This window comes from Miniopterus schreibersii (assembly GCF_964146895.1).
Source record: "Miniopterus schreibersii genome assembly, chromosome: 3".
In the NCBI taxonomy this organism is placed as follows: domain Eukaryota; kingdom Metazoa; phylum Chordata; class Mammalia; order Chiroptera; family Miniopteridae; genus Miniopterus; species Miniopterus schreibersii.
The window spans coordinates 88,638,810-88,662,426 of NC_138103.1; the positions used below are offsets into that span (position 1 = coordinate 88,638,810).

At 43.1% G+C, this 23,617-nt stretch overlaps 1 protein-coding gene across 1 annotated transcript in view; it reads right to left on the minus strand.

The window, feature by feature from the left end:
* Positions 1-8,061: 8,061 nt before the first annotated feature.
* The window catches only part of CDH12 (cadherin 12), a 661,533-nt gene continuing 645,977 nt past the window's right edge, over positions 8,062-23,617 (minus strand). Inside the window, exons 12-15 of the mRNA XM_081131650.1 lie at positions 22,512-22,633; positions 20,648-20,765; positions 12,481-12,732; positions 8,062-9,344 (exon numbers count right to left, since the gene is read on the minus strand). Coding sequence (XP_080987776.1) covers positions 8,839-9,344; positions 12,481-12,732; positions 20,648-20,765; positions 22,512-22,633 — 998 coding nt within the window. The 3' untranslated portion in view covers positions 8,062-8,838. The remainder of the gene's footprint in view (positions 9,345-12,480; positions 12,733-20,647; positions 20,766-22,511; positions 22,634-23,617) is intronic.

Below are 23,617 nucleotides of genomic sequence, written 5' to 3' on the forward strand. Positions count from 1 at the left end.
CCATACCAATATAAGATGTATTAGTATTGAGTGTTGAGAAACTAGATGTAGAGTACATGGGAACTTTCTATACTTTGCAATTTAAAAAATTTATTTTTTTAGAAAGTATTTCAATAGCAAATTAAAAATGCAATGAGAGTCTATCAGGAAGAAGACATCAGTCCTAGAAATGAGAATCATGCATATCCCAGTGGAAATAGATTGATATAATAGGGCAAATAATTCAATCATCTATATCTATCTATCATCTATCTAATCTATCATCTATCTATCATCTATCTATCTATCTATCTATCTATCTATCTATCTATCTATCATCTATCTATCTATCTATCATCTATCATCTATCTATCTAGAGAGAGCCCGACAAAAGGACCCGAGTTCAGAGTGTAAGTAACAACAAAAATACTAAACTCTGCAAAAGGTAGATACTTAGATCTAATAAGTTTCAAGGCATAACCAAGTATATTATACAGAAAGCAGCAAATATATACAACTAGATTTAAGAAGTCTTTGAATATTATGTAAATAAAGATGAAAATTACTATTATATCAAGAGATTTCCAATTGGCAATGGTATAAAAAAGAAATGAGAACAGATGGGAGAAACTTGTGGGATTATTTATGTAGGTTGTGGGAGGCATATACAAAGCAATAGAGAGAGAAAAAGTGAACCAAGAGGTGGAAACAGAAAGTTGAAGATGAGATATGAAGGTGTGCTAAATGCTATACACATTACAGAAAGATGAAAGCAGGATTTTTTTTTTTTTTTAGTTATATACTTGCTAGTGAACTTCAAGAGAGCATATAGGAACAAAGACGGAATTTCAGGTTTTTTCAGTTATATGTGGTTGAGGTGAGAGAGCAGTAATGGGGTGGAGTGTGCATATCATAACTGTGTTAGGGTCCTGGCTCTGCCACTGGCTAACTATGACTAAATAGAAAAGTTACATGTCTAAGCCTACTTTATTCATGTGCAAAATAAATTTTATAATATAACTCATCAAGTTATTGTGAGCATTAAATGTTTGCATCATAATTTTTGGCAAAGCCTATGCTCAGTGATCAGTAGCTCTTTTATTATTGTTGTCACATTTAAAAAAATTCCTACAGAAGAAGAGAAAGGAAGAATTGTCATATAGTCTCAGATAATTTTCAGTGACAACATATAAGACTTTTCAATCATGGCAAATACCATATTCAGTGGATGATGGATTAGGAAAGGCATAAGATAAGCAAATTATATTTAGAAATTGGGGTTTGAAGTGGTAACAAGGGTGAAGCTACAGCTGAAGCTAAAAAGAAGAGAAAATAGATAAAATTGGACTGAAAAGTTCAGGCAAGTTAAAGCCAGGGTAGTATATAGATCATTAATTTGAATGTTTAAAAGGGGGTGAAAACTGAAATAGTTTCAAATACATCAATTCTTGTTAATATAGAGATCAATATTTTTCATTGTATAATAAAGTTTTTATCTGTATTGTCTTGAAATCCTGGTTCTTGAGAAGTTGATTGACATCACAATCAATGATGTTCCGGTTCTTTCTTTTTTATTAGGAAGTACAGTGATATCTTTTGGTGTGACCCAGAATTCCCGTGTTAATTACACTTGTCATTGCAATGTCACATTTAACAGTGTAGAAGCTGGAAAGAGAGTGGAAAGATTCTTAAAATTGAAGTCGAGATTAGATTTACTTAAACTCTTCACAGTTAAAAGGCTTTAACCACCTATTAATTTATGATATTTTTGATCTTGCACAAGTGGTTCGAACACTCTTACCTCTATTTCTTTAATCTTAAATTTGGGCAATAAACACAACATACAATTAAACTTCTAATAAAGTTTAAGAGCTTTTGGGATATTTAGTGAGCCTGACTGCTATGAAATTCTACTACACTAAGAAATATAAGGACCTTGACTAAAGGGAGTAAGTGGCAGTCTAAAACTTATTGCAAACTGGAATTCACAAACATTTAATTACATATATGTATGTCTACTGCCTATAACAATGGATATTAAAAAATATCAGTTACCTTTTCCAGCTTTTGGCTCATTTTGGCTCAAATATGCCTATATTTGTATAGTATGTCCCTTTCATTCTAAGATAAAGTTATAATGGTAATGTAACCTAATGATAAGTGTGTATTGTCAATAATAGGTACATATAACATACTATATGTACTATACATTGTCCATTAGCAGACAAGCATGTTGGATACGTTATTGGAAGGCTGACGGAACGGAGATGAGGGAAGCTGGGTATACCAACGACAGAGCAGAAAAGCAGTGTTGCAGCACCGCAGAGAAACTGTGTCTCATCACTGCCCTGGGATGTGTCAGATTTTGGAGATGTCAAATACGGCAGAGAACGGAAGTGAGACATGATTTGAATAGAGTAAGTTAAAATGAATGCCCATGTCTGTTTTTCCCCATACGGCGTTTGAAACACATAATTCAGAGGAAAAGAGTCATCACAAAAAATATTTAAAAGAGCAAGGGGTTAATATCCAAAATATATAAAGAACTCATATAACTCAGCACCAAGCAAACAATCCAATTAAAAATGGGCAAAGGACAGATTCCGAGACGGCGGCCGACGGAGTGGAAGCTACACGGACTCTCCCGGGACCACCTGGAATTACAACTAAAATACAGAAGAACCATCCTGAATACGCAACTGAAGACGCGCTGGGGAGCACCCTCATAACCAAGGAGGAAAAGGGGAGACCACAGAGACCGGAGGAGCGAGAGGGCCGGCTGGGCTCCCCCAGGCAGCAGCTGAAGGTCCGGAGGGATAGCTCAGCTGGGGGGTTCCCACTGAGGACTGGGGGCCTAAACCCCAGGCTGGGGTCCCAGCCCAGGACCAGAACTGAGCAAGGTGCCCACAGACCATCTGGCTGGGACAAGCAGCTGGGTTTCTGCCTGCCCGGGAGAGACGGCTGGAAAGGCAGCTACCATCTTAGGGCCAACACACAACGTTTCGCGGACAGTCACTCACCTTGGGCTCGGTGCAGGGAGGGCCGAGTGGGCTGGAGCTGTGGGAGGAGGTCCAGGGGCTGCTGGCTCAGGGGACAGTGCTCAGAGGGCAGCCACCCGGACCCTGTGCCGAGTCATTCCCCCAGGCGGCACAGGATGTCTTTCCCGGGCAGACTTGGACCAGCCAAGCAGCTTTTGCCTGGGGTTGGGGGAGCAACTGCCCCGCACTGTGGTAAAACCTCTGGCCCCACCCTCTGGAGCTCCCACAGCCAGAGTTTCATTAAGAGACTGAATAACAATCAGCCGCCCCACCCTGTGGAGTTTCTACAACCTGAGGCTCATTAAGAGACTAAAAACAACAATCAGCCTCTGGGTGCTTTGAGGCTTTGCCTGACCTGCTTCTGGACCCAGGGCTTGGTGCACGTCTTGGTCCTTTCCAAACCCACCCAGCCCCAGCAGAGAGAGCCACGGGGTACTATGCAACTATAAAAAAGGAGGATCCCTTTGCCTTTGAGACAGCAGGGTGGGACCCGGAGAGTGTTATGCTAATCAAAATAAGCCAGTAGAGAAAGACAAGGAGCACATGATCTTACTCAGCTGTGGACTCTAATGAACAAAACAGAACCAGAGACACAGCAGCATGGAACAGACTGAGGAATCTCAGAGGGAAGGCAGGGGTGAGTGGGTGGGTGGGGGTGATTAACCTAAGAACTTATATACATATATGCATAGCCCATGGACACAGACAATGGTGTGGTGAAGGCCTGGGGGTGGGGGGTGCAGGGGGGAGGGGATCAATGGGGGGAGGGGTGAAGGGGGCATTTGTAATATTTTCAACAATAGAGATAAATTAAACATTAAGAAAAGTGGGCGGGGGAACAGACACTTCTCTCAAGAAGACATACAAATGGCCAACAAATATGTGAAAAGATGCTCAGCTTCACTAGCTATCAGGGAAATGCAAATACAAACGACAATGAGATACCACCTCACACCTGTTAGAATGGCTGTGATCAACGAGACAAGTAGTAACAAGTGTTGGGGAGGCTGTGGGGGAAAAGGGGCCCTCACTCCCTGCTGGTGGGAATGTGAACTGGTGCGGCCACGATGGAAGACAGTGTGGGGCTCCTCGAAATACTAAGAATAGCCTTACCTCATCACCCAGCAACCCCTCTTCTGGGAACCTACCCCCCAAATTGCAAACATTTACTCGCGAATATACACGCACCCCTATGTTGACTGCAGCATTGTTCACTGTGGCCACAACATGGAAACAACCCCAGCCCTTTGACAGACGATTGGATAAAGAAGATATGGTACATGCATGTTATGGAACGCTACTCAGCCACAAGAAAAGATGAAATACTGCCATTTGCGACAACATGGATGGATCGTGAGAATATCACGCTTGGCAGAAAAAGTCAAGAACCTTATGATTTCACTCATATGTGGGATATAAATCTGAAAGCAACAAGTGAACAAACAAGAAAAACAAACAGACAGAAAGGTATAGACACAGACAATGGTAGGTGGTTACCAGAGGGAAGGGGGTGGGGGCTAAAGGGTAGAGGGGGTAAAATATACGGTGATGAAAGATTATTTGGCTCTGGGTGGTGGGCACACAATGCAGTATACAGATGGTATATCATAGAAATATGCACTTGAAACCTATATAATCTTATTAACCAATATCATCCCAATAAATAGAATTTTTTAAGCCTAATTAACATCATCAGAGAGAGTAAAGAAGCAAATGATGAAAAAACAAGATCGAAATAACAGAGAGAGAACAGAATCACACAACAGAAAGTTCCTGAAATTAAAAATAAATCACTAGTAGGTAATTAGAACTGGAAGACAAAGACGAAAAGCTAATTATAAAAATAGAGTAAGATATAAGGTGGGAAGTGATAATTAAAAGATAATACAATTAGCTCCAATCTAGGACATTTGAAAACCACGTATTAAAAATTTCATAAGGACTGAACAGAAAAACACAAGGTAGGAACTCATCAGAGAATAAATACAAGGCGTCTAGTCCTGAAAATGAAAAGACTCATCTCAATACATTAGTGTGAAATTTCATAACACCAAGGAAAAGACAAAAATCTGAATATTGTCATAAAAAATCCTATCACATATGAAAGGGGTGATATATGCATCTTCCTGTTTTACAGGCTGGGTCGGATGCTAGAATATGATAGAAAACACTTTCAAAATATTGAAGAAAAAATTAAAAGAGCACTGTGAACCTAGGCAAGCTATAAATTTGGTGAAGAGGCAAGAGAAATTTTCAAACACAGAAAGAATTATAAAATTATTTTTCTAACCATCTTTTTTTTTTTTTTTTAGCAAAATGATGTTGCTTACTGACAAATTATTAACTCTACCATTCTCTACTGTAACTCTAACATCTCTACCATTCAAACTTGCTGACAGTTATTACTTAAAAATTAGTTGCCTGGCTCTCCTGATGTGTTATGTGGTGAGTGTTAATATGTAATCAACCAAATCCATGCTACAAAGATTTTTGTTATTCATATTATGTTTTAAAGATCTCTCTGGTTATCATAGTTTTATGCAATCAATATTTAAATTGTTTAATGAACTTTATATAATTCTAACTGCAACTTAAGACTCAAGAAGTTTTAGAAGAAACTTATATAATACCAAGAGCAACAAGTTAATTTTACCAAGAGAGGAAAAGAGAAGGAGATTAAGTTGTTTGCCCCATATGACATTCCCAGCTAGGGATAGAATTTGGTACAAAAGCAATTTTAGATTATTTTGAGTATATCACCTTTTCAGTCTTATGTGTTGATGGAATACTTTGAGCACAATTAAGGTTACATTTTATATATATATATAACACACATATGTAAAATATAATTTATAGGTATATATTTCTGTGAAAGTAAACATTCAATATAAAAAGTAATTACAACATAACATATTGTTAATGGCCAAAATTCCCCACGTTAAGTTCTAAACATTTTTATATTGCTTAATGCCTGCATGAAGGCCAGTGACTGTTATTCCAAATAAAAAAGGGATTCTGAAATATTTCAAGTATTGAAACATTAGGTCTAGTGCCTTTTGTAGTGTAAAAGGTATCCTATAATACTTCCAATTTATGAGAACCAAAGACCTCTTTTCACCATATCACTCCTCTGGTTTCCCCTTGTACCTGAAATTATTTCCATTCAAGGTTATGTTTTGTTTTTCAAATGTTGGATTGCTTTTTGTAAATCAAATACTTAAAAACATTTCTATTAACATCTGTGTTAATAGAAACATTGGTTGTTATGGGCTGAATTGTGTACCCCTCTCATCTGTATTTTGAAGTCCAAACCCCCAGGACCTCAGAACTGACTGTAATTGATGAGAGGGCCCTTAAACAGTTAAAGTCAAAAGAGGTCATGTGAATAGGCTCCGCCTGACCTGTGTTCTTAAAAGAAGAGGAATCAGCAGTGATGCAGAAGGATGGCCATCAACAAGCCGCAGAGAGGCCCTTAGAAGAAGCCAGCTCTGCGGACACCTTGGTCTTGGGCCTCCCTCCAGACCCACGAGGAAATAAAGTTCCGTTGTTCCAGCCACCCAGTCTGTGTGCCAGGCGCTCTTATGGAGCCCTACTAATGATGCAGCGGTGTAGGAAATAAAAGATGGAGATACCAAAAAAATAAAAAATAAAAGCTTATTAGTTTGGAGAAAAGACCCACCATTTTTATGTTTGTTTAGTATCTCAGTCCCATGGTTTACAATGACCTCGCCCTCCCAAGTTTTCTCCATGCCACCATTTTTCTGCGGGATCACTGTGCAGCAGCAGTTAGATTCTCTAGCAGGATGCAAGACGCAGTAATTCCTGGCAAGAGCTTACTGGTCAGCCCAAAGCGATCTTGCATTTTAAACTTCTGGAAAGGAAAATGCATCGAATCACATTGCTACGGAAAACCCAGTAGGTGCCTTAATTTTTTCTCTGGTATGGTTATGATATCACCAGCTTTTTTTTAAAAAAAAAAAACAACAAAAATTCCCAAAGCATAATATACTGCAAATGATTAGGCTACATGAATATTCTAATGCTGTTCCCAGGACTGGCACAAAGGGAGTGCTGAGGTGGGGGAGGGAAAGGAGTTCAACAGCTGCTCCTGAGAGAGACAAGGCAAGTATGAGACACCAAGGGGGTGGGATGGGACATGCAGGTTCACAGGGCAGAGCGGCCGCACAAAATTATTAGTTACATCTTTTCGAAGTAAGCACTTAATAAAGAATGGGACTGAATATAAGCAGCTGCCTGTATTATTCAGATTTCTCCCTGTTTTCCCCATGTGTGAATTTTTATTTTCACAACCTTGCAAATATAAATGTATTCATAAATATTTCATAAATAGCTAGATATGATGGATGGATCAGGATGGATCTATAAGGAATTTTTATTTTTTTCTCATATACAGTTTCAATATTTCAGTAGTCACTTGTATACTTGTAAGTTTGTTAAGTACATTTCTAGCTAGTGTACAGTTCAGTTGAAAATAACGCATGTGTGTAGTTTATCTGAATGCTTTAAAATCAAATATTTCTTAGAAGTCTGTATCAAATTAAACAGGGAAATTCTTTACAAAGGAGTTGTAGGGATAATTTATATTGAAATTATTGTAGATAACAGGATAACACAGCATCTCTGAGCCTCAATATAATAAGTGCTCACGAAGTTGAAACCCATGTGAATCAAATAAGTAAATCAACTGCCTAATTTTGCACTTAGTTCATTTTAGGTGTCAGTTATTAGTTCAATATTCTGACTTCTCTGATATTATTTTGTTCAGTATTGTACAACAAATAATTTTTAGGCGTGCTATACTTGCATCTTGTATTATTTGATATGTATTCTATTTTCTTTGGTCATCAAATAATCACTAGATTGTAAGAAATTCTGAGTAGCTGATAATGGATATATTTTCATGTTTAAATTAATGGCGTTTTTCCCCCCAAAAAAGTTTTCATAGAAACACAAAGTTGGATCTATGAATGAAGACTTCAATGACCTGGTCACCTGTTAAAACCAACCTTCCACACACCAGCGCAGTATTAAAAACAAAACCAATATTTATTTTAATACGGAGTTTCAGCCCTGAGGCCTCTCTTTATAAAGAGGGATTTTGTAAAATTTCATTTTTTAAAAGTTTATTTTTCTGATAAAAAGCAACATTTTAATGAATAGCTTTGACATGAAGTAATGTTAAGATCAGACATCGCTTTTAAAATTCATGACTTACATGTTGAATTTAACATCGCATTTATTTCCACTTTCTGGAAGGGTGGGGAAAACGAATGTGTTTCGGCATACAGCTGGGAAAAACTCTGCATGATAAGAAGATGGAGTTCAGAAAGTATCCTGCAAAGGAATCAGCAGCCGGCGTGCTATTGCTCCGCGACGTACCAGCACCGTCCTCGCGCCCCGGGTCCGAGTCCTGCGCGTCACCACAGCGGAGTGCACTGGACACCGCTTCAAACGGTAAGAGTTTCAAGAGGCACTTTAGTGGAATTAAGAAAAACCTAACACTCTTCCACCGCGATGCCACAGAGCTCTCTTCCTTCGGGCCGCCAGGTCAGTACATTGGATTCAATAGGCCTGAGCGCGTCTCAGTGTATTTCCAAAATGGCAAAACGAAACCGAGCAAGGACACAGGGGGGGCTGGCTCTCCTGCGGGCGGAATAAACCGAAAGTGACGTGGGATAAACAGAGCGGCTCGCTGGAAACCAGCTTCCCCAAGGACTCGTGTCCGCTAAAGCCCGCGCGCGTGCGTGCGCGTCCGTCCGCGTGTTTTCCCTTAAACGCCCGCCGAGAGCCGGGCTCCGCCCTAAGTGGCCCCGTCGGGGCGGCGCCCCTCCTCCTCCCCGAACAGGTCGGCCAGGACCCTGAAGCGCGGCCCCCAGTCGGCGAGGAAGCCGAAGTCCTGGTCGCCGTCGGCCGCCGAGCCCAGCGAGCTGAGCGAGCCCGCGGCCGAGCCGCCGCCCTCGTAGGCGTAGGTGGCCAGCGAGTCGTAGGGCGGCGCGGCGGGGTCGCCGTCGCTGTCCCGCAGCCGCCGCGCGATGAAGTCCCGCACGTCCGCGTGGTCCGCGTGGTCGGCGGGCGGCCGCTCGCGGGCGCGGGCGCGGCCGGGCGCGTCGGGCTGCACGTCCCTGCGCGCGCCGCCGTCCTCGGCCGCGGGGTGCCGCAGCGCGCCCATGTCGAAGGCCTGCGTGTCCTCCTCGCCGCCGCCCTCGTCGTCGTAGTGGATCACGTTGTCCCTCACGTCCTCCTTGGAGGTCATCAGCGTGTCCTTCTTCTTCTGCCTCCGCAGGGCCACGTACAGCACCACGATGACTAGGAGACAAAAAACGGCAATTTGAGACCGTCGGCCGGGCTCTCGGACCAGCCGCCCGAGGCTCCGCAGCGGCCTCCCAGCTCCGGGGGAAGCGCCCGGGTCAGTAAGCGGCGGGTCTGGGGTCACCTTTCTTCCCGTTGCCTAAGCTCGACTTCGTTTTGAAACTGTAACAGGCAAGAAACCATAGCCAAGCTATTTGTAACAAGCAAGAAACCATAGCCAAGCTGTTCGCGAAATCAAACAATGACTGCCTCATATTTAACATGCTCTGCATTTAAATATTTTACTGTCTGGCAAAAAGTGTTTTACAAAGTGACAAAAAGAAAAACGTTGTTGTTCGAAGTATACGGAGATCTGTATAACACTGATATTGTAAAACTTGGTTACTGTAGCCTGTAAGCAATATTTAAATGTTGTTCACACCTAGATGTCCCCATTGTAATGCTAATGTGTTTCTAATGAAATAGACACAAATCCTCATATGAGAATCATTGTTAAAAGCAATAAATAAGCGAGAGAGAAAGAGAAGAAAGAATATACAATATAAGGGCCTTACTTTTATAAAGCATATCAACTAAGAGCTCTAATTATTTAAATTCAGTGTCCTGCCATATTGAGACGTTTTCCAAACCAAATGCCTAGCGTTCATATTACCTTCCTGAAGCATGACGATATTCTGAAATGGTTAATTTATGTACTCTCATTATTGAATATCTCTTTGTTTCCAGTTGACTACAGCCATCATTAGATAGTGTTTATTTCTTCTACAGGTAAATAGGCACAGATTCGAACCATGAAGTCAGCACTGAACTTCGCTGGTCATATAGCCCCTCTCCTCCACAGTGGTGGTAATCGCTGAAAGACAAAGTGTGTTTGATTTGCGACAGCAGAGCCTGGAAGACTCTTGTCACAGGAACCATGGAAGCCCATTTATTCCCTTTTCCTCCAAAATTAGAGTTTGATGAACTGAAAAGATGGGGGAGATCAGGTAGAGCTCCTGTATAATAGGCGCATAGGCCTCGGAGAGATGTTTATCACTCAGCGCTCCTCCCAGGGTTTAGGCAAATTTCAGAAGTAAAGCGAGTATTTGCTGTTTGTTCACCCGGGGAGTATGTGCGAGGCTGCAAACCTCTCAGAGGTTTCCTGCATGTAAACTGGCTTCACAGTTGCCACAATTGAGAAGAAGACTAGTGAGATGTGCTTGAAGGCCGCGTAGAAGGCACAAGATTCTTGTGCTTCCCCTTGCCCTAGGACGGCTATGGAAATGGTTAAGAATAAGCTGGAAGATTTAAAGTCTGAGATTGCTTAAGGAGGTCAAACAATAGATGGACTTTTAAGCAGACCCCACGGCAAGACTAAGAGTGTCAACGTTCACGACTGTATACTAGCAAGTGCACAGTGCTGGGCCAGTGCAGGTGCCCTGGGACACGGGAAGCATTTGGATGAGTAACCGGCAGATGGCAACGTGTGATGAGGCTGACCTGTGCACGGTTAATTGCCACACTGTAACAGTGCCAGTGGCCAGAGGCCAGCCTCCAGAACATGCCAAGTCATGCTAGGAAGAAAAACAAATACTCTATGACGCAAAGAACTCTAAGAGAAAAGAGGAGCATGAAAGAGGAGTGGTTGAGTTGAAGTTAAACACCCAACTGATCATGTTCAATTTCAGATATGAAAACATTATTTGAATCATCCCTTCTAAGGTTTATATCTTTATCATAAACAGATGCCAGATACAATTTACTGTAAGTCATAATGATATAAAAAATACCTTGTTCTACGTGCCAAGGGCACGTGTGTGGAATCAATATCTACAGCATGCAAACTGGACTAGAACGTTCCCTCCAAGCCAACGTGGGGTCATGACTGGAAAATGTTCTTCACGAGCTATTGTATAAGGCCTTACTCCATGCTTTTCACCAGAGTATTTTTTAAAAAATTCTCACCCAAGGATATTTTTTCCATTGCTTCCCAGAGAGAAAGGAGGGGAGAGAGAGAGAAACAGCGATGTGAGAGACACAACAATTGGTTGCCTCCTGAACACACCCCGAGCGGGCCGAGCCTATCACTGAGGTACGTGCCCTTGGCCAGAATGGAACCAGGGACCCTGCAGTCCACGGGCTGACATGCTAACCACTGAGCCAACCCGGCTAGGGCAGCCCTAGTATTGTTTTAAGTTTTGTTTTCTATCCTAGAAATACAGGGAGGTATCTACATTTGTCAGGAATTTTTGTGGTTAAATAAGAAGCATCCATATATAAACTGATTCCACAGAGTCCAACTGTGTATCTGTTACCATTTTCATTTTAAAAAATGACGAAAAAAAGAAAAATCTCTACTTTTGCCATCCTGGCAATGAATTAGTAAGGGAAATGGAGTTAGCTGAAGAGTTGATGGAAGAGGGAAACCCCTAAGTAGGTTTATGCTTATGTTCACAGAGATGTTACAGAATTCATTTATTTCAGTCCATTTCATTTGGGGTGCTTCTAGATATTTCAGTGTGATCTCTTCTATTCCTGTGGAAGTGGTTAGAATTTTGATGAGAAGATGTGAGAAAAGTGGAATAAGAATTGCTTCTGGCTGGCAGTTTAAACAGAAAAGAAAATTAAAGGTTCCCTTACTTTCTCTCTATGTCTTTCTTTTCCTTTCTCTTTTCTTTATTTATTAAACTGGTGTTGAAGAACTATTGCTCATCGCTGTGTTTTTTAATGGTTATATAATATCTTAAGGACTAATAATTACTAGGATGTAAAACAAGTGGAGAAAGCATTGTTGTAAATAGAATATTTGTTATAGAAAATTTCATTGCGGCAGGTTCCACAAACTATTATTTGGAAATCCCCTAAGGCTTGAATGCGCTTTTGTATTTTTGATGATGTTATTTATGCCTAATGCTATATATCCATAGAAAAGTATGAAATAGAAAAATAACTTTAATAAAAATGTAATTCAATGTAAATAGATAATCTTCCTTCTAAGCAAATATGGCATCTCAGTGAAGAAACACGGATTTACACTGTAAATTAAGGACATACGGGAATGACGAGAGAGAGAGAGAGAGGGAGGGAGGGAGGGAGGGGGGAGGGGGGAGGGGAGGGGGAGGGGGAGGGAGGGATGATCCATATTGAAACCAACCTAAGAGTATAACAATGCAGAGCAGGATTGCAATCAAAGCCCCAGTGCTGAGTCCTACAGGTAGAAAAACTGCTTCCACATTACAAGACAGGATGGTACCATCAGAGTCACATCTACAAACTCGAATGGTCATTGTGTTAGTGCTGCTCTGGACAGGATAACTGCTGTCTTCTATTACAACAGGGAGGAAATACAACTCTTGCTGCCTCCGGCTGTATCCATTTCTTCTGGCTTCAATTCCAGCTGTGTTGTCTACAAAACAGGACATTTATGATAAGGTGGTTACCACGAGCTTCATCTCAAAGTAGATTGTCTGTTAAATAGTAGAGAGCTCTTCTTGAATCAGTAAAATACGTCATATTTTAATTCTTTTATCATAAAAGCTGCCAAAATATAATCCAAATAATCGTTAGGGAAAGAGGAAACATTAATCTTCTCTGGCATAAGAATTAAATTTGCTATTTAGCAAGAATATAGGATGGCTTACAAAACAAGAGGTCTGTGTGGAATTTAAAAAAAGTTGGGATTCATAGATGCAGAGAGTAGAAAAGTGGCCTCGAGGGCCTGGAAGGCGGTGGGTAAAACAGGAAGAGGCACAAGCTCTCAGGCTGAAGGTGAGTAAGTCTGACCTTCTAATGTATAGCATGGGAGCTACAGTTGATAACTTTATAGGGTGTAATTAAAATTGCTAAAGAAATAGAACATTAATGTTATCACACAACAAAAGGGTAAATACAAACTATGTGAGATAAAAAATAAAGTTCCTATCCACTTCCAAAAAGCTTACAGTTACAATATAACAAGATAAAAGAGGTAATATGGTAAAAGGCATATGAGTGGCACATTCAGACCGTGAGGAAACACTGTGTGAGGCAAGGTGATCTGCTTCATATGATCACAGCTAACTAGATAGAGGTTCCCCAGCAAGGAATCAGTGGTGGAAAACAGTCAATACTTCTGTTACTGAACGATGTGACCATTTACCTAGCTGTCCAAGTCAATGATATGAAAGTCCGGTTAGTCGTCTTCTCTGTCATCCTTACGTATAAAATCTAGAGGATCTAGCTTTAAGCCCTATTTATTCAATCTCTGCCCACTTATCTCTTATTCTCACACCCATTACCCTAATCTAAGATTTTTTCACCCAATTTTTGCAATAATATAAAAACCAGTCTTATATCCCTGTAGAGTCTTTTCCACTCTGTTTCCAAATGGGTCTTCCTAAATGCAAATCTGAACACGGCATACTCTTGCTTAAACCTTTCAAAGATTCTCAAGTCATTGTATGTAAGTTACAATCTCTTTAAATGGCTTATGTATAGGATGACCCTGTCTGGTTTGTCTTCGCTCTAATTTGTGTATGCTGCTCCAAGTTAAAATTACTAATATCGTTCACTTCTACTCTCCAAAGTGCTCCAGTTTTCATGATAAAATATGTGTTCTCTCTACTTATCAGGCCCTTTATATTTGGGGCTCTGTTTCATGTATAGCCATCCCTCACATTTCACTATATGATGCAGAAAATACTACTGAATTTCCTTCTGTGACAAAAATGTGGGGATTCTTATTTCTACCCCCTAAGTATTTTCAGCAAGCTGTTTTCTCAAAACATCCTTTGACTTTAATCATTCACCATCATCAACATCTCCTTACATTGTGTTTAGTTGTTGCAAAAAACTCAAGTGTTTTTAATCACCATTTTTAACACTATGGAAACTTAGAAAAGATAAAATACCCAAAGTCACAGAACAAATAAAGTCAGAACCACTGAGCAGTATGTTAGCCTTAATAGTTCTAATCCAGTGTCATTTATATTTTCAAAGTGGTTGTAACAGTAGCAGATATGACAGTATAATTAGTAGTAATAGCGGTGGTAGTGATGGGTATAATAGCGGTGGTGGTGATGGGTGCAATAGCGGTGGTGGTGATGGGTGCAATAGTGGTGGTGGTGATGGGTGTAATAGCGGTGGTGGTGATGGGAGTAGTGGCGGTGGTAGTGATGGGTGTAATAGCAGTGGTGGTGATGGGTGTAATAGCGGTGGTGGTGATGGGTGTAATAGTGGTGGTAGTGATGGGAGTAGTGGCGGTGGTGGTGATGGGTGTAATAGTGGTGGTAGTGATGGGTGTAATAGTGGTGGTGGTGATGGGTGTAATGGTGGTGGTGATGGGTGTAATAGTGGTGGTGGTGATGGGTGTAATAGTGGTGGTGGTGATGGGTGTAATGGCGGTGGGAGTGATGGGTGTAATAGTGGTGGTAGTGATGGGAGTAGTGGCGGTGGTGGTGATGGGTGTAATAGTGGTGGTGGTGATGGGTGTAATAGCGGTGGTGGTGATGGGTGTAATAGCGGTGGTGGTGATGGGTGTAATGGTGGTAGTGATGGGAGTAGTGGCGGTGGTGGTGATGGGTGTAATAGTGGTGGTGGTGATGGGTGTAATAGCGGTGGAAGTGATGGGTGTAATGGTGGTAGTGATGGGAGTAGTGGCGGTGGTGGTGATGGGTGTAATGGTGGTAGTGATGGGAGTAGTGGCGGTGGTGGTGATGGGTGTAATAGTGGTGGTGGTGATGGGTGTAATAGTGGTGGTAGTGATGGGAGTAGTGGCGGTGGTGGTGATGGGTGTAATAGTGGTGGTGGTGATGGGTGTAATGGTGGTGGTGATGGGTGTAATAGTGGTGGTAGTGATGGGTGTAGTGGTGGTGGGAGTGATGGGTGTAATGGCGGTGGTAGTGATGGGTATAATAGCGGTGGTGGTGATGGGTGCAATAGCGGTGGTGGTGATGGGTGTAATAGTGGTGGTAGTGATGGGTGTAATAGTGGTGGTGGTGATGGGTGTAATGGTGGTGGTGATGGGTGTAATAGTGGTGGTAGTGATGGGTGTAATGGCGGTGGTGGTGATGGGTGTAATAGTGGTGGTAGTGATGGGTGTAATAGCGGTGGTGGTGATGGGAGTAATAGCGGTGGTGGTGATGGGTGTAATGGCGGTGGTGGTGATGGGTGTAATGGTGGTAGTGATGGGTGTAATAGCGGTGGTGGTGATGGGAGTAATAGCGGTGGTGGTGATGGGAGTAATAGCGGTGGTGGTGATGGGTGTAATGGCGGTGGTGGTGATGGGTGTAATGGCGGTGGTGGTGATGGGTGTAATGGCGGTGGTGGTGATGGGTGTAATGGCGGTGGTGGTGATGGGTGTAATAGCGGTGGTGGTGATGGGTGTAATGGCGGTGGTGGTGATGGGTGTAATGGCGGTGGTGGTGATGGGTGTAATGGCGGTGGTGGTGATGGGTGTAATGGCGGTGGTGGTGATGGGTGTAATGGCGGTGGTGGTGATGGGTGTAATGGCGGTGGTGGTGATGGGTGTAATGGCGGTGGTGGTGATGGGTGTAATAGTGGTGGTGGTGATGGGTGTAATAGTGGTGGTGGTGATGGGTGTAATAGCGGTGGTAGTGATGGGTGTAATAGTGGTGGTAGTGATGGGAGTAGTGGCGGTGGTGGTGATGGGTGTAATAGTGGTGGTGGTGATGGGTGTAATGGTGGTGGTGATGGGTGTAATAGTGGTGGTAGTGATGGGTGTAGTGGTGGTGGGAGTGATGGGTGTAATGGCGGTGGTAGTGATGGGTATAATAGCGGTGGTGGTGATGGGTGCAATAGCGGTGGTGGTGATGGGTGTAATAGTGGTGGTAGTGATGGGTGTAATAGTGGTGGTGGTGATGGGTGTAATGGTGGTGGTGATGGGTGTAATAGCGGTGGTAGTGATGGGTGTAATGGCGGTGGTGGTGATGGGTGTAATAGCGGTGGTGGTGATGGGTGTAATAGCGGTGGTGGTGATGGGAGTAATAGCGGTGGTGGTGATGGGTGTAATGGCGGTGGTGGTGATGGGTGTAATAGGGGTGGTAGTGATGGGTGTAATAGCGGTGGTGGTGATGGGAGTAATAGCGGTGGTGGTGATGGGTGTAATGGCGGTGGTGGTGATGGGTGTAATGGCGGTGGTGGTGATGGGTGTAATGGCGGTGGTGGTGATGGGTGTAATAGCGGTGGTGGTGATGGGAGTAATAGCGGTGGTGGTGATGGGTGTAATGGCGGTGGTGGTGATGGGTGTAATGGCGGTGGTGGTGATGGGTGTAATAGTGGTGGTGGTGATGGGAGTAGTGGCGGTGGTGGTGATGGGTGTAATAGTGGTGGTAGTGATGGGTGTAGTGGTGGTGGGAGTGATGGGTGTAATGGTGGTGGTGATGGGTGTAGTGGTGGTGGGAGTGATGGGTGTAATAGCGGTGGTGGTGATGGGTGTAATGGCGGTGGTGGTGATGGGTATAATAGCGGTGGTGGTGATGGGTGCAATAGCGGTGGTGGTGATGGGTGTAATAGCGGTGGTGGTGATGGGTGTAATAGCGGTGGTGGTGATGGGTGTAATGGTGGTGGTGATGGGTGTAATAGTGGTGGTAGTGATGGGTGTAATGGCGGTGGTGGTGATGGGTGTAATAGTGGTGGTAGTGATGGGTGTAATGGCGGTGGTGGTGATGGGTATAATAGCGGTGGTGGTGATGGGTGCAATAGCGGTGGTGGTGATGGGTGTAATAGCGGTGGTGGTGATGGGTGTAATAGCGGTGGTGGTGATGGGTGTAATGGTGGTGGTGATGGGTGTAATAGCGGTGGTGGTGATGGGAGTAATAGCGGTGGTGGTGATGGGTGTAATGGCGGTGGTGGTGATGGGTGTAATAGTGGTGGTGGTGATGGGTGTAATAGTGGTGGTAGTGATGGGAGTAGTGGCGGTGGTGGTGATGGGTGTAATAGTGGTGGTAGTGATGGGTGTAATAGTGGTGGTGGTGATGGGTGTAATGGTGGTGGTGATGGGTGTAATAGTGGTGGTGGTGATGGGTGTAATAGTGGTGGTGGTGATGGGTGTAATGGCGGTGGGAGTGATGGGTGTAATAGTGGTGGTAGTGATGGGAGTAGTGGCGGTGGTGGTGATGGGTGTAATAGTGGTGGTGGTGATGGGTGTAATAGCGGTGGTGGTGATGGGTGTAATAGCGGTGGTGGTGATGGGTGTAATGGTGGTAGTGATGGGAGTAGTGGCGGTGGTGGTGATGGGTGTAATAGTGGTGGTGGTGATGGGTGTAATAGCGGTGGAAGTGATGGGTGTAATGGTGGTAGTGATGGGAGTAGTGGCGGTGGTGGTGATGGGTGTAATGGTGGTAGTGATGGGAGTAGTGGCGGTGGTGGTGATGGGTGTAATAGTGGTGGTGGTGATGGGTGTAATAGTGGTGGTAGTGATGGGAGTAGTGGCGGTGGTGGTGATGGGTGTAATAGTGGTGGTGGTGATGGGTGTAATGGTGGTGGTGATGGGTGTAATAGTGGTGGTAGTGATGGGTGTAGTGGTGGTGGGAGTGATGGGTGTAATGGCGGTGGTAGTGATGGGTATAATAGCGGTGGTGGTGATGGGTGCAATAGCGGTGGTGGTGATGGGTGTAATAGTGGTGGTAGTGATGGGTGTAATAGTGGTGGTGGTGATGGGTGTAATGGTGGTGGTGATGGGTGTAATAGTGGTGGTAGTGATGGGTGTAATGGCGGTGGTGGTGATGGGTGTAATAGTGGTGGTAGTGATGGGTGTAATAGCGGTGGTGGTGATGGGAGTAATAGCGGTGGTGGTGATGGGTGTAATGGCGGTGGTGGTGATGGGTGTAATGGTGGTAGTGATGGGTGTAATGGCGGTGGTGGTGATGGGTGTAATAGTGGTGGTGGTGATGGGAGTAGTGGCGGTGGTGGTGATGGGTGTAATAGTGGTGGTAGTGATGGGTGTAGTGGTGGTGGGAGTGATGGGTGTAATGGTGGTGGTGATGGGTGTAGTGGTGGTGGGAGTGATGGGTGTAATAGCGGTGGTGGTGATGGGTGTAATGGCGGTGGTGGTGATGGGTATAATAGCGGTGGTGGTGATGGGTGCAATAGCGGTGGTGGTGATGGGTGTAATAGCGGTGGTGGTGATGGGTGTAATAGCGGTGGTGGTGATGGGTGTAATGGTGGTGGTGATGGGTGTAATAGTGGTGGTAGTGATGGGTGTAATGGCGGTGGTGGTGATGGGTGTAATAGTGGTGGTAGTGATGGGTGTAATGGCGGTGGTGGTGATGGGTATAATAGCGGTGGTGGTGATGGGTGCAATAGCGGTGGTGGTGATGGGTGTAATAGCGGTGGTGGTGATGGGTGTAATAGCGGTGGTGGTGATGGGTGTAATGGTGGTGGTGATGGGTGTAATGGCGGTGGTGGTGATGGGAGTAATAGCGGTGGTGGTGATGGGTGTAATGGCGGTGGTGGTGATGGGTGTAATAGTGGTGGTGGTGATGGGTGTAATAGTGGTGGTAGTGATGGGAGTAGTGGCGGTGGTGGTGATGGGTGTAATAGTGGTGGTAGTGATGGGTGTAATAGTGGTGGTGGTGATGGGTGTAATGGTGGTGGTGATGGGTGTAATAGTGGTGGTGGTGATGGGTGTAATAGTGGTGGTGGTGATGGGTGTAATGGCGGTGGGAGTGATGGGTGTAATAGTGGTGGTAGTGATGGGAGTAGTGGCGGTGGTGGTGATGGGTGTAATAGTGGTGGTGGTGATGGGTGTAATAGCGGTGGTGGTGATGGGTGTAATAGCGGTGGTGGTGATGGGTGTAATGGTGGTAGTGATGGGAGTAGTGGCGGTGGTGGTGATGGGTGTAATAGTGGTGGTGGTGATGGGTGTAATAGCGGTGGAAGTGATGGGTGTAATGGTGGTAGTGATGGGAGTAGTGGCGGTGGTGGTGATGGGTGTAATGGTGGTAGTGATGGGAGTAGTGGCGGTGGTGGTGATGGGTGTAATAGTGGTGGTGGTGATGGGTGTAATAGTGGTGGTAGTGATGGGAGTAGTGGCGGTGGTGGTGATGGGTGTAATAGTGGTGGTGGTGATGGGTGTAATGGTGGTGGTGATGGGTGTAATAGTGGTGGTAGTGATGGGTGTAGTGGTGGTGGGAGTGATGGGTGTAATGGCGGTGGTAGTGATGGGTATAATAGCGGTGGTGGTGATGGGTGCAATAGCGGTGGTGGTGATGGGTGTAATAGTGGTGGTAGTGATGGGTGTAATAGTGGTGGTGGTGATGGGTGTAATGGTGGTGGTGATGGGTGTAATAGTGGTGGTAGTGATGGGTGTAATGGCGGTGGTGGTGATGGGTGTAATGGCGGTGGTGGTGATGGGTGTAATGGCGGTGGTGGTGATGGGTGTAATAGCGGTGGTGGTGATGGGTGTAATGGCGGTGGTGGTGATGGGTGTAATGGCGGTGGTGGTGATGGGTGTAATGGCGGTGGTGGTGATGGGTGTAATAGCGGTGGTGGTGATGGGTGTAATGGCGGTGGTGGTGATGGGTGTAATGGCGGTGGTGGTGATGGGTGTAATAGCGGTGGTGGTGATGGGTGTAATAGTGGTGGTGGTGATGGGTGTAATAGTGGTGGTGGTGATGGGTGTAATAGCGGTGGTAGTGATGGGTGTAATAGTGGTGGTAGTGATGGGTGTAATAGCGGTGGTAGTGGTTGTGGTAGTGATGGGAGTGGTGGTTGTGGTGGTGATGGGAGCGGTGGTGGTGGGAACGTGAAGTGTAGACATGATGCCACAGGTGGCAGCAGAATGATCCTGAAGGTAGTATGTTTGGGCAGTGCGTTAAAGGATGCGAATACATTATTGTGTTTAATATAAATACTAGGATCTTGACATTTAGTATAAAATAACACATTAAGTGTCTACCATTTATGTAGACATTCTAATGACAAAGCTTCTATTTTTAACTTGTGCTCTACCGTGTGTTATGCAAATAAAAGTTATTAAAAAGTTACCTATTTGCATGTACAAGACATATGCACATGGAACAAATGATATATGTAAAACAGAGAAAGCATTCTGTTTCCCAAATAGCCTTTATTTTTTCTTTTTATTACTTGACTCATTAAGGGACTATCCCATTCTAAATGGAAGTAATTTGCCTCATTAGATGCAATGTATAGAGGGTAAATATTTTATTTACTGCTAACTATAGAATTTTGTATTTCTCATATATGGATTTCCATATTTTATGAATTTGAGTGCTTTTAGGAAAAGCATTGATTTCTACCTTTGTGTCCTTTTACAAAGTTACATGTTAACAGGTACATTTTTGTGTGGTTAAACTTACTTCTGAAGTCACGGACTGTAAAATTTGGATTGATGGCAGCTTCGGGTGATAATCTAAAGGAGAACTGCTGCCCAGCAGGGGAGAGATCTCGGTCTGCAGCGCTGACTGTCTGAATGATCTGAAACAACGTGCAGATGAAACTTGAAGTCAGTCATCAGCTTCAAAAGGAACTTTACATACCAGGCTAAAAAGTTTATTTCATGCAGCATGCAAGTAGACAGAACTGGTACAATGAGGGTCCGTATCAGTGGAAAAATTATTTACAAATAATTTTATTTACTGATTTCAGAGAGAGGAAGAGTGAGGGAGAGATAGATAGAAACGTCAGTGATGAGAGAGTCATTGATCTGCTGCCCCCACATGGCCCTGGTGCCCCCTACCGGGGATTGAGCCCGCAACCCTGGCATGTGCCGTGGCCGGGAGCGGATCCCTGACCTCCTGGTTCAGAGGTCGATGCTCAACCACTAAGCCATGCCAGTGGGGCTACAAGCAATTTTTATAAACAGATAAACATTTATAGGGTATGCATTAACTCCAAATTGATATCTGCATAACTCAAATGCTTAATAGCACTGAATATTCTCACCAATAAGCAAAATAAAATTAAAATGCACTTGCTTGCATTTTAAATTAGATGAAATAAGTGTGTTTTAACCTAAATATGAAAATGCTTACTGGAAACAAAATCTGCGAGTGTTTAAAAACCCTTGCATTAGCAAGTTTTCAGCATATTTTGTGAGAATGAGTTTTACTTTCATAAATAAATAAAATGATGAGAGAGATACAGAGGATGCACATCTGTTCTGGTTGTTATGTTTGTTTTCCTCCAATGGGTAAAAGTTTTTTTTCATAAAGTTTTTTAAAAAGGAAGCAGTCTTCATCCAGTTTCAAAATTTTTCCTAAATTGTCCCCATTGTGTTTATCGTAGTTAAAATTCTGATACTTCATTAAGATGCCTTTAAGAATTTGGAGATTAAAATTACTTCTGAGAGCCCAACTGTGAAATTGATAATTCACTACATAAATAAGCAAATCAGAACCGTTTTGAGTATTTGAAATATACAGCAAATTAAAGCATACTGACATATTTTTTTCTTTTGTAATCTAGGTGCACAGATTGATTTAATCTTTTAATTTTTTTGCATAAAACACTCTATTTGCTTATGACTGAAACTCATTTTATTTTATTCATTCATTCACTCATTCTTTCATTCTTTCATTGATAACAGGGTAGAGAAAAAAACTAGCTGCCCACCAACCACCCACACATAAATCCTAGGACTTGGACAGTAACTTTCAATAGCTATGTGGCCTTCTCTCATGACATCTCCCCACTACAGCAATACTGACTAAGGAAAACTGGATTCAGATATTTTGAATAATCCAGATATTCTTCCCCAAGTCACCAGAGAAAGAAGCTTTACATTTTCATGAGCTTAAAAGATTTTCAGTACCCCCTTTCATAAATGCATGTGAGCAAAGCTAGAAATACTATAGAAAGACACACTCTACAGGTGTTTGCTTATGGGTTTATGGTTACAAGTTCTTTAAAAATTTTACAGTGAAGAAATGGAGAACATAGATTCTGCAAAACCTAGACCTTTTGGTTACACAACGAATGTTCACTAGACCATCATAACTTTATTCCCTGTGGTATTCGCTCCACATTTACACATGTGCCATTAATTTATGGGTTTACCAAATTGTATGGTTTCTTTAATTAAGACACATGATCCAGGAAAAAGAAACTATATGTATATATAGTGTGTGTGCGTGTTCATATTCATGCGTATGATGTATAACCTAAAGCACATGCATACAATGGGTCTTCATATACTCATAATTAATAATATCGATAACATACCTGTCCTGGTTTGGCATTTTCACACACAGACGTTTCATATGGCACAGCTATTTCTGGTGGAAATTCATTGACATCTAGGACATTAATCAATATGTTGACTTTGCTGGTTAATAATGTGTTACCTGTTGAAAATATAAAAAGAGAGAGGATGATCACAAAATCTGGTCAGTTACTGCTTTTATTGAAAGTAGTATCACCAAAAAATATTTTAAGTCAGTCTTCATTTGGAATCCCAATGACCCTTCTTTATGGGAAACTCGGAGGTGCTGTGCCATGTAAATATAGGTGAGAAGGGGATGAATGAGTGGGGTTTCGATGTTTCCTCATCAGAGCACTAGCAGTGCACTACACCAGTGCTTATTCCTGAAACTCACCCCAGGCTAAGGCCAACCAGTTAGCTGTTCGTTTATCACAAGGGTCACCACCATACCAGGGTTAGTTGGTTGAACCAATCACCAACAGTGATACTTTTCACTGGATAAAACATGTTGTTTTTAATGTTGGGTACACATAATTAAAATGGTGTTGGGTAGAATAATCTATATATTTAAGTAACTCTCCCAAAAAGGTTCCTCCTGAAAAGAAGGGTGATAAATTATAACAAAAATGAAAGAGAAAGGGCTTGTTATAAATAAACATTATAATAGCACATGTCAGGAAATAGAAGAGAGAATATGGAAAGCTAGGGTACGGCTTTCCATGACTTGCTGGTGCCCTGGCCAGTGGAGCCCAGTTGGTTAGAGAGTTGTCTCGTGCACCAAAGGGTCCGGGGTTTGATTCCCAGTCAGGGCACATGCCCAGGTTGTGAGTTCAATCCCCGTCTGGGTGTGTACCGGAGGCAACCAATCTATGTTTCTCTCTCACATCTATGTTTCTCTCTATATATCTCTTCCTCTCTCTCTAGAGTCAATGAAAAACATATCCTTGGGTGATGATTCAAAAAAAAAATTACTTGCTAGTGATAAAAATAAGAAAGAAAAAATAAACAAGCTTTTCTTCCTGCAGCATCAAAAGGAATGTTGGTTGAATAATAGATGAGGAAACACTCATTAGCTTGTTCTATGTATTCTGATATCAAAGCCAACTGAAAACATCACAAGGAAACA